The 11,843-nt window shown below is 36.9% G+C and overlaps 1 protein-coding gene across 3 annotated transcripts in view; it reads right to left on the bottom strand.

Annotated features, from left to right (window-relative positions):
* LOC108968390 (ecdysone-induced protein 78C) overlaps positions 1 to 11,843 on the bottom strand; it is a gene marked incomplete at its 5' end in the record, with an annotated part of 168,647 nt that overhangs the window by 144,412 nt on the left and 12,392 nt on the right. For all 3 annotated transcript variants that reach the window (XM_018932409.1, XM_018932411.1, XM_018932410.1), the window contains 2 exon segments: positions 1,068 to 1,209; positions 1,358 to 1,482. In XM_018932409.1, the coding sequence (XP_018787954.1) occupies positions 1,068 to 1,209; positions 1,358 to 1,482 (267 nt within the window).

Here is an 11,843-nt window from a genome sequence, read left to right as displayed (position 1 = left end):
ATTAGCGAAAATTCAAATCCAAAATTTTAGTTAGTTTCTCATTTCATTCTTGTTGTCTGATATCTTATGATATATATTTCTAATTTGTTGTAGAATTTTTTTCATATTTTTCATAAGTTTTTTTCAAAACTTTTTTCATAATTTAAAATTTTTTTTTATATTTTTATTTTTTTGTTTTTTTAATTTTTTAGAAATTTCTTTCAGTTTTTTCCCCAGCATATTATACAACAAACGTACGAATATCATTACTTATTTCACACTTTTAACCCAAAAATTGCAAACATGTGGCAGCACATTATAAGGCGTATAAAAAATAAAGCTACTGTGTTAAGCACATTTTTGGAATTTCTACCATTAAAGTAAGGTTACGTACGATTATATACCTCTCAGACAAGAAGAGGTATTGCATATGTCAAAAATGTTGGCTAATAAAGTTATCATTGACAAAGCTAAGACAAAATGGTACAAGCTGAAACTTTAATTTACGACATCAAAGGATTTATAAAATAAATATTTTTGGTGTTGTTGTTTGAATTGAAATAGGCGACTGTAAATAAGAGCTTGTGACATTTTAATGGATTTCTTATTTAATATTTCTTTGCTTGTTTTGTTGTTGATACTCGTTGCTCGTTGATATGTYGGTGCTTTGGCACGATTTTCCAATAGGTAATTTTCCGCCAACAACGACGCCGTCATGCACTTTTGTCACCTTGTGACAGTTGCTTGACTCCATTTGACTCTTTGCAGCGCGCCAGCCAAACAAACAGGCAGGCGACCGAGYGAACGAACGGCGGAAAAGTGAACGGACAGATGGACCAAGTGACGTGTGGGCGGAAGCGGGTGGCAGACAGTAGGTGAGCGTGGTGCGGCGCGGTTATTTGAGAATCGAAGATATATAAATGAAAAATGTGATCGCTCGCGGCGCCTGCGCAAGCAACTGCGCGAGGCGTGCAGGGGAGGCAAGGGCAATATATAAACTTAATATTATGGCAGACAAAATGCACAAATATACAATTGAAAATGTATTATTTTAAAATTGATTTTTTTTTTTTTTCGATTTTACTTACAGTCTCGACTCATGCCCGCCGAGAGGCATTTCTTAAAGCGACAATATTGGCAACGATTTCGATTCAAACGTATCACCAGACATTTACCATCACGCAGGCAACGATACTCGATTTGTTTTTGTATGCTGCGACGAAAGAAACCCTGCAAAATTAATAGTAAATCGGAATTAATTTAAAATCAAAAAAATAGAAAAATAATATTTTTTGGTTTTTGGTTGTTTTTCTTTTTCAATTGTTTGTGTGTGTTTGTGTCTTGTGTGTGTGTGTGTGTGTGTGTGTGTGCGTCTTACCTTACAACCCTCGCACGAGGTTACACCATAATGGTAGCCGGACGCCTTGTCGCCACAAACTTTGCACGGCACAAATGATTTCGTAACGCTGTTGGAATTGGAGTCCGCTATGGCAAATTGCTGATCTGTAATTGGAGTGCACACGAGTGTTTAATGTTGCAGTTAGTTGATTATAAAAAAAATAAAATCAATTTTAAATTCAAATTTAATACTTATAAAAAAAAATAAAATATATCATCGAGCATCGAAACGGTGATTTGGAAAAAATTGTTTTTTTCAATAGAATTTGATAACATTTAGGCGAAGAAATAGCTCTTCTTTGCAGAGCAATTGATGTTAAAACTTACAGAATGCTGTTTAACCGTCGAATAAAAAACTTTARTCACTCTTTAAGGGGGTATTCTATTCTAGAATTTTGAAAAGTTCGATTTTTTTTCATATACTTAAAGTTTGGACCCTTAAGAACATATCTCCAAAGGATTTTTAAAAATTAAAATTATTTTAATTATTTAATAAAAAAATTTTTTCGTGTTCACTGAGGTAGCGATTATAACAGCATCCTTACTGATTACTAATTTCTTTTGATTTTTGTTTTTCAGACCACCAGGAGAGTCGGGATCAATGTCACCAGTATGCGTCACTTTTTTTACACCTGTCTCTCCGCCAAAAAAAACCTTTCGCGTTGTAAATAACTGCTTAACTCACACTGATTGATAGTTAAAGATGAAACTTATTTTTTTCGATTTGGTTTATGCGCGCAGTTTATATGAACGAGTCCGGGTCAAATTTGATCTTGGCTGTTTAAAAATTATTCTTTCCAAAATAATCCACAAAATGTCCTTAAAAAGCTTCGAAGTGATCTAGTCTATAGTCATATTACTATTGTTTCTGAATTAACTTCAAAGTACCCTGGAAATTTTYACAAAATGATTGAAAAACARGTAAGGAAGGGCTAAGTTCGGGTGTCACCGAACATTTTAYACTCTCGCATGATAAAGTGATAATCGAGATTTCAGGCGTGGTTGTGAACCGATTTCACCCATATTTGGTACATGTCATCAGGGCGTCAAAAAAATATTATATACCGAATTTCATTGAAATCGGTCGAGTACTTCCTGAGATATGGTTTTTGGTCCATAAGTGGGCGACGCCACGCCCATTTTCAATTTACAAAAAAAAAAAAACCTGGATGCAGCTTCCTTCTGATATTTCTTCCGTAAAATTTAGTGTTTCTGACGTTTTATGTTAGTCGGTTAACGCACTTTTAGTGATTTTCAACATAACCTTTGTATGGGAGGAGGGCGTGGTTATTGTCCAACTTCTTCCATTTTTGAACTGTATATGGAAATGCCTAAAAGAAGCGACTCTATACAGTTTGGTTGACATAGCTATAGTAGTTTTCGAGATATGTACGAAAAAGTTAGTAGGGGCGGGGCCACGCCCACTTTTCCAAAAAATTACGTCCAAATATGCCCCTCCCTAATGCGATCCTTTGTGCCAAATTTCATTTTAATATCTCTATTTATGGCTTAGTTATGACACTTTATAGGTTTACGGTTTCCGCCATTTTGTGGGCGTGGCAGTGGGCCGATTTTGCCCATCTTCGAACTTAAACTTCTTATGGAGTCAAGAAATACGTGTACAATTTTTCATCATGATATCTCAATTTTTACTCAAGTTACAGCTTGCACGGACGGACGGACAGACGGACAGACGGACRGACRGACATCCGGATTTCAACTCTACTCGTCACCCTGATCACTTTGGTATATATAACCCTATATCTGACTCTTTTAGTTTTAGGACTTACAAACAACCGTTATGTGAACAAAACTATAATACTCTCTTTAGCAACTTTGTTGCGAGAGTATAAAAAAGTTTGGAAACGCAAAATGATAGAAAATAAGTTTTTCGAATCCCCAACAACAGGTTTGGAAAACTTTTTTCCTGTTCGCCAGGTTTGCTTCCACCAATTAGACGAAGATTAACTAAAAAGTTGTAACGATATTCATAAAATTTCTTTCGAAATGAACCTGCGAATGCCACGATTATTCCACACAAAACACTGATAAGTCGGTGATCATTCTTGAAGCAAGAGGATTGTCTCAGTGGATATATGAAAATATTCTCTCTAGAACAAAATCAGTAGGCYAGTTTAATTCATAATATAATATTAATTACATTAATTACTTAGACAAATTCGAATTCTTGATTTATTAAAATTTTACTTTTATACGATAATTGATATTCAAGGCGTTATATAAGTACAACAACGGCAATTTCTTCTTTCCAATCAACTAATTCAACTCTCCATATTCCAATCATTATCATTATTCCCGTTTCCAATTAGCAAGTGAGATTCGTGTTTATAAATAAAACCTAATTAATCAATTGGCAAAGTGCTAACCACTTCATGTAAGTTTACTACTACATAGATATTCATATATCAATGGACATACGGAAGTACACACGGAAGTACCTGTAGTAAATGTTACTCATACGCACTGTCCGCTGCAGGGGAAAGCTGCGAAACACTAACTCGCTCATGTATTACTGCATATCCGTTAGCAATGTGCTAATACATGAACGTGATTTATTTTCCACCATTAATTTTCACTTTTCATTTTTCTTCCGCAATATTCTCATCTTCCGTCTTATGCGTTTGCTTTAGATCCGCAGCGCGTGCGCTCTCGCTAGTTATTGATATTGATGTGTAATAATTCACGTAGACGTTGCTTTCTTCCAATTGCTTTTCTTGCCGCTAAGTTATCGTTATTTTTATTGTTGTATGCATACGCTGCAATGGATGTTAATTGTCATYGTGACAGGTGACTAATGACAGATCAAAGATAGCAAGCGTAGCAATTGTTTTACGCACACATATGCATTTATGCGATTATTTTGCCCTTTTATAGAGGCAATTTCGAAATTAATCTGCTTTGGCTTAAGTTTATTTTTTTTGAATCTTATATCAATGTTGCGTTTTGAAGAAAAACGGATAATTTTTGTACTTTTCTAAACACTCTCTAAAATCAACCAAGCTAAGAAAAACGAAAGATATCTTCATTGTTTAGTCTGAAACATCGTCACGATTAATACTGCTTGTTGTCCGAATAGTAAATGAAGTCAAACTCAATCAGCCCAACTAACAGTGGAATCCGCTGTCATGGGATGGCATTGTTATCATAGCTGGAGGAAAGTTTGAGGACACTCTCTGCGATATCGTACAAAGGCTACTAGGTCTAGTTAAGGGATGTTGTAGCGGAGTTGGGCTGAATATCAACCCCTCAAAGACGACCATCGTTCCATTTATGAGACTCGGACTCCTCGGACTCGGAGATAGAGACGATTAATATGTTCTACTAACTTGGTCTCACACTAGAGTGCACTCTGCGGCGGAAGCAGCATGTTGACCACTAGATTTTTTTGCCAAGGGACAACATTACCAAAAGTGTAAACTGTTGTTTAGTCAGCTCAGAAAGCATCCAGCATTAGTTTCTCATGAGTTTCCTCTCCTCATCATTTCATGATTTTTAAACTTGGCAAAATATGGAAACAACATTTAAAGTAAAACCCACTCGCGGCATATACATACATATTTACTGATTTTTCCTGCAGCGATATTCCTTCACTRTTAATTCCATAAACCAGCCACAGCCACGTGTACGCGTGCATGCCGCCTGCGCTGCTACTTAATTCGTGCCACAAAGTAGCATATCAGCTTTGCCCATCAAACTTTTCCTTGGGGTACTTTTCAGCATTATTGCTGTTGCAGCTGTAGTAAATCCCACTTAAGTGGCAAATTTACTATTTAAGGTAAACCACGGAAAAAGCAAAACTCGCAACAGCGAAGGCAGACTCTTGCGCGAATGGAAACACAATATCCAGTAGGAAAATCGCAAATCACTGGTTGATGGTTGAGTTGATGCCATTTTGATGTGTTTGGTATGCGCAATGACACTCAGGATTCACACAATAAATGATTTCTTCTATTTTTTCGAAATTTGGAGCGTTAAAATTTAAACTAATTTTAAAAGCTCTCTTCTGTATCGCTTCTCACTAGTTTGTAATACTATAAATGAAATTTCTGCAAGAGGAATTTTGCAAACTGTGAAGCTAAACGAAAGTTGCCTCTGTAGTTTCAGTTTCCGGAATAGGCCATTAAGTATAAACTTGCACTCTCTTAAGATCAGATTTTTAAACCATTGTCGGAGAAAACTATTTATCGATAGAATGTAAATCAAATTCGATTTGGTAAGCCTTTCCGATTGCTTGGTGAGTGAACTGGTTTCTACAAGAGTTTCAAACCAAACTCAAATCTTCGCGTTTACTTGGTGAACCTCAAAATTATTTAATTATTAAAATTAGATTACAGTTGTGAAAATTTTCTTGAACTACCATATACACCTCAATAATAGGAGATATGTCCTACAGGGTATGTTTAACTCTCATGTTATATGTATAAGTATATGAAAAGCTACGTACGTTCGCATAACATAGTTCCCTGACCAATACGCATATACTATATGTYTGTTGATGCCCATTCAACTATAATTCTGTGCAATTTTTCCTGTCCGTAATTGAGCCTGGGAAAATTTTTATAGCAAAACAAATATATGTGTTATATGTAAGTTGGACAGCTTCGTTAACAAGAAATCGATAGAATGACCGCTGAGCGGAGTTTCGTATTTGCTGCACAGCTATTTTTTTTTTTTTCACGGCTACTCTGCTATGATAGGAATGCAATGTGAGATCTCTAATGAAACACAAGTCTTTTTGTATGGTTGTACAAAGTACATACATATATAARAAGAAGCGTCCAATAAAGTTAAAGATATACATCTTATTAAGTAAACTACACATGCACGCGAACGAAGCTCAGAAATCAGTCGAATAGCTCAATCCAATGATTACTTTAACTTCCTAGTGGTTAACTTTGGCTTTGTGAAAAATCGAGAACTCCTTCGCTATTTTCATAGAAACAAACATACAAATCTCATAGAGAGAGACCAAAATGCGTGGGTACGAAGAGCTTGACAAGCTCGCCAACATGTAATGCTCGAAAAGTTTTTGAAAAAATAGAGCGACTAACAGAAGACATACTCTTGTGGAACCCCCAGCGCTGATCTGGTGACTGATGCCCAGAGCATACTGAAATTATGGAGGGAACACTTCTCTAAACTGCTGAATGGTAGTGAAAGCATAACACCAAGAGATGGTGAACACTATTCCCAAATCGCTGACCGGCCGTTCCATTGTCCGACCATGAAGAAGTTCGAATAGCAATTACCCATCTGAAGAACAACAAAACGGCGGAGGCTGGTGGATTGCCGGGGGAGCTATTCAAACACGGTGGYGAATAATAGAGGAATTGCAGAATTTGGTCAGACGAAAGCATACCCGACAATTGGAATTTTGGTGTGCTCCCTACAATTTGCGTTTCTATCGATAGCATTGTGTGAAAGATAAAAGATCATTGTCAACAAACTGATTGGACCTAATCAGAGTGACTTTAGGATTGGAAAATCAACAACTGTGCAGATATTCACCATGTGCCAAATCTTGGAAAAGGCCCATAAAAAGAGGATCGATACGCACCACCCTTCGTCCACTTTAAAGAAGTTTTTGACAGYACGAAAAGGATCTGCCTTTATGCAGCAAAGTCGGAATTTGGTACCCCGCAAGACTAATACTACACAGCTAACCAAAAAGCCAACATCAAAAGCCAAAAAGAGCCTCTTCGAGCCGTTCGATACCAGACAAGGAGACTACCTATTTTGTGACTTTCTCAATCTATTGCTGGAGAAACTAATACGCCGACGATATCGATTTCATTGGCCTTAACAACCACACCGTTAGATCTGCTTTCTCCAGACAGAATAAGGAAGCGGAGTAAATATGTGTAGTATGTGGTGAACGAAGGCAAGACGAAATATTGTCTTCAAACAAACAGTCGTCGTACTCGCGACTGTCACTATTGACAGTCATAACTTCGAAGTCGTAGATAATTTCCTCTATTTTGAGACCTGCCTTAACACTAACAACAACGTCAACCTCGAAATTCAAMGCAAAATAASTTTTGGCTGAATAGGCAATTGAAAAGTAAAATAGACAGTATAGATAAACAAAGACCAAATTGTACAAGTCACTCATCATACCCGTCCTTTTATATGGTGCTGAGACACAGACGATGACAACATCTGATGAGTGGGAGTGGCTTTCGAGAGAAAGGTTCTGAGGAAGATTTATGGTCTTTACGCATTGGCAACGTCGAAATCAGCTGTGAGTTCAGTGAATTAAGAGATAGTGGCTACGCCTGCTACTAGGTCATGTAGTCGGAATGGATAAAAACACTCCACCTTTGAGAGTATTCGACGCAGTATATGGGAAAGAAGAGGAAGAGATAGCCCTCCACTCCGTTGGACAGACCAGATGGAGTAAGACCGGGCTCCACTTGGAATCTCCAATCTTCTATTGAACGAGATATCTTCACAGCATTTACATCCTACAAATTTCCAAGAAAAATGTACAATCTTYTAATATATTTTTCGGATCGCTTCACTATAGAATATAGCTGCCATACAAACTGATGAAGCAGAGCTAATTTCTCRTATGAAAAAACTTTTTATTTGCGAGTGGTTTTTTTTGGTGTTGTTACAGAAGTTTGTTGCCCAAAGATGAAATCGGTTTAAAAATCCTTCCTAGTTCTCATACACCATCTTTGGGAACACACTAAAATCACCGGCGGTACTAAAAACTTACGAAACTTATCATGTAGCATAATACTTTATTGTGTTTTCTTACTAGTCTTTGATTTTCCTACTATTTTAATACAAATCCTCACTTCCTGTATTTCAATTCGTACGAGTTGTTGTCAACAGACACGTCTCTGGATTTCAACGCTCGTATTATATTCATTTCGTCATACAGTCCATCACACATTGATGCCTTGCAATCGCATACGCGGAACACGTAACTTTTACTCCCACGCATGCCGTGTTCAAGTATTGCATATGCCCAACATTATGCATGTGGCATGCCCCAAGTGAGTTGCACACAATCGTCCATTGAACTCGGAAAGTGGAAAATCGCAAATCACAAAATTTCGCAACCAAACACACACCACCAGGCACACTTACACACAAAGAGGTAACAATGCAATAGAAGTAAAAGGCAACACTGGTAACTGTAGACTGGTTTGTGAAAGGGAAAAAAGTTGCTTGCAAAATCACCAGAGAAAAAACACTCACCCACACAACACATACAACAAATTGCAAACAAAATAGAAAAACGGTAAACTAAAATCACTTTTTGGCTGTGGAAATGGACATCGTGCTGATCGAGAAACTCAAAACTCACAACTCCCCCGAGGGAACGAATAAAAGAAATAAAAAAATAAAAAAAAAATATGAAAAAAGTTAACGGTCTGCTGCCCTTTCAAAGATTGCACAGTGGTTAAGGTTCGCWGAAGTTGGTGAAGAAATTTTTTTAGGATAAAAATCAGTTTAATTAATTGATTTGCTGTGGCAACGCTCCATAAAGCTTTAATGTTTTTGTTTTTAGTGTTCGCGTTTTGTAAAAGTAAATTTAGACAGGTGGCAACTTTTGACAATTTTACGTTTTTTTTTWAATCTTATCTTGGTCTCAAGACTGAACATGGTTTGTTGTTGTTGTAGCGGTAGAATTTTGTTCCGTTCACCCGACAGTCGGATGTAAGTAACCGGAACGGACCCGGATTTTTTAATCCGGCTAAGGACTGTCAACTCGGTAGAATTCTGCCGCTAAAATAGAGGATGCCATATTTGCGAGTTGTGAGACCACAAGTGCTTTCTTTAGTTGAAGGCTTACGAAATTGTCCAATTRGACTAAATAAACTCTGAAAACCACAAACACTAGGCATGTTTTTTTAGATATGGAGGCTGTAAATATTTGTACAAGTGGGTCCGTCTGTTGTTATCACCTCTTAGGACAAGAGAGTGTGCGTTCGAAAAACAGTTTAAGACGTTAAGTATAAAACTATCTTGGCAATTCAAAACTGGCAGTTTCTTTTTCGTTTTTTTTTTTTGGAAACCGAAGGCTTAAACTCTCTGATCAAATATGACCCGGACTGTTAAAATAACTATATTTTCACGTATTTTAATACAAATTTTTATTATCGCCTTCGAAATAAGCTCCTTCTGAATCCATATTGTTATAAACGTCGACAAGGATGGCCTTCAGCGAACTTTAATTTTTGTTTTCGATTCATTTTTGAAGCGCCATTTGCTTGATTGTTGGACAGGTTCGACGTCATGTTCATAAATCCATGTCTCTTCACTAGTAATTATAAGTTTGATGATGTAAGGTTTTYAGCTGCGTTTTMAAGCACMTCTTTTGAAACCACTACCCGAAGTCGGTTTTGCATAAAATTCAGGTCCTGTAATAAATCTCAGAAGCYAACACSATTTTCAAAGACTGTTTCATTAACTTTATCGATATTATTAACWTKAACRGGGGTGATGATGWCAGATCTACGACTCATAACTATGCATAAAGCACWAGTTTTCRACAACTTCACTGAATRTTTTATGTCACTTAAACCCTTGCGTTGGTGATAAAGGAGACTATGCAAGCCAGTTTCGATTTTTTATTGATTCCTTAGCCGTAATTCTACTGGAACACAAAATTTCAAACAAATTTGTTCAATTATTTTTTTATAGTAAAAATCGTCAGACAAACTTATCGCGTCGTAGACAAAAAAGATTTCGCGGAAAGATCTTGATTTGAGGGTTTAAAAACCCAACTCGTGCACGGATTGAAATCGTACGTTCATCACGAGATAACGTTCTGTGAATGAGTTGGCCCCTCAACCGAATTTTACAAGACAACTTTGTTCAGCGATGAAGCTAATTTTTCTTTGAATCGGTACGTTAATAAACAATATGGTCATATTTGGARTAATCTTAATCCACAAGCCATTTTTGAGACGCCGTTACATTCTCAGAAAGTCTCTGTTTGGAGTGCTCCATAGCCAGAGGGATGTTTTGGTCCACATTTCTTCAAAAGTGAAGSCGGCCATAACGTTACAGTCATTGGTAAACACTATTGAGGCATGAGTAATGACTTTTTCGTGACAGAATTGGTCGATGTTGATGTGGACGATATTTGGTTTCAACAAGACGWAGGTACATGGCATACAGCCAACGAAGCAATCGATTTAATGAAGAAAGCTTTTGTTCAGTGCATTATCTTGTGCCGCGAACATATGGTGTAGTCTTCAAGATCGTACGATTTAAACTGCTAGACAAATTTTTGCGGGGTTACGTAAAGTCGCTGATCTACGGAGAAAAGATCGATATAGTTTTAAATTCTACCTCTAAAATATTATCATAAATATTCAAGTTGATCCGAGTAATAGTTTCGGAGAGACAGCTTTGAGAACTTGTGCACTCGAGGCTAGCTAGACTAAGTGGGCCGTCTTTAAACGTGTTTTCTCGAAACTGTGTTTTTGAAGTAGGTTGGCCAGATTTCGCGAGAACTATTCAACCGATCTTCATAAAATTTTACACAGTTCTTTGAGATACACTTCTTAAAGACTTGGATGAAGGCTTTTTTCAATTATAATTAAAAAAAAAAAAATGTCGCGACATTTTCATTTTTTTGTAAAAATGTTTACAAAAAATTCAATTTTAATTTTTTTTTTTTGTGATAGGTCACCAGAAATAGCGTCGCAATGGCCGAGTTTAAAATATTTTTTCCCAAAAATTTCACAATTTCTTTGTTAATAGTGTATGTTTGTAACAATAAAAAATTATAATAAAATAATTAATGAGAAGAAATTGTTGGAAAAAAGGCTGTTTTTACCCGAGGTAACCCATGTAATCCCTTAAAGAGAATATTTAGCGCGTTATTGCTAACATAAGCCTCAATCATTGCCAAAAGTGGTCGAGTTGGCAGGTCACTTGCCCAAAATCATTTTCCAAACATATTGCAAACCTCTTTTAATAATAAAGCAAAATTCTAGGCAGTGTGTATGTCCTCTTCAAAATCTTCGAAAATATTGTTTTCCTAAATCTTAACAGAACTGCAAACAAACTGGCCGCATTTTCCATTTCGCGTTAAATTTTAGTAGAAAAGACACACTGTTCTTTGGCAAAATCAATGCTGCACTCGTGTTCGGCCCACGGCGACTTCCGTCTAATGCCACTAACAACAATCAAAATTACAGTGGTGGGCACGAGTAACTGCCGAAAAATTTGAATTTCAAATGAAAGACACACTTTGGCTGCGGCCCAAGAAAAACAACAACAGCTGCAAATACATATGCACGCCAACAACAGCAACATGCAGCAGGGCAGCGTAGCAAATGCCATAAGGATAGCGAAAAGCGAAACTTATATGGCAGCAAAATAACTGCAACTCGTGTGGCAAGAGGCAAATGAACTGTGGTGAATGTCGAGTGTGTTGCAAGCAAATGAAGGAACAGTGGAAACGCCACACCTACAAC

This window comes from Bactrocera latifrons, unplaced genomic scaffold, assembly GCF_001853355.1.
Source record: "Bactrocera latifrons isolate USDA-ARS-PBARC rearing strain unplaced genomic scaffold, ASM185335v1 scaffold_213, whole genome shotgun sequence".
NCBI lineage: Eukaryota > Metazoa > Arthropoda > Insecta > Diptera > Tephritidae > Bactrocera > Bactrocera latifrons.
This window is presented reverse-complemented; position numbering and strand designations above follow the sequence as displayed.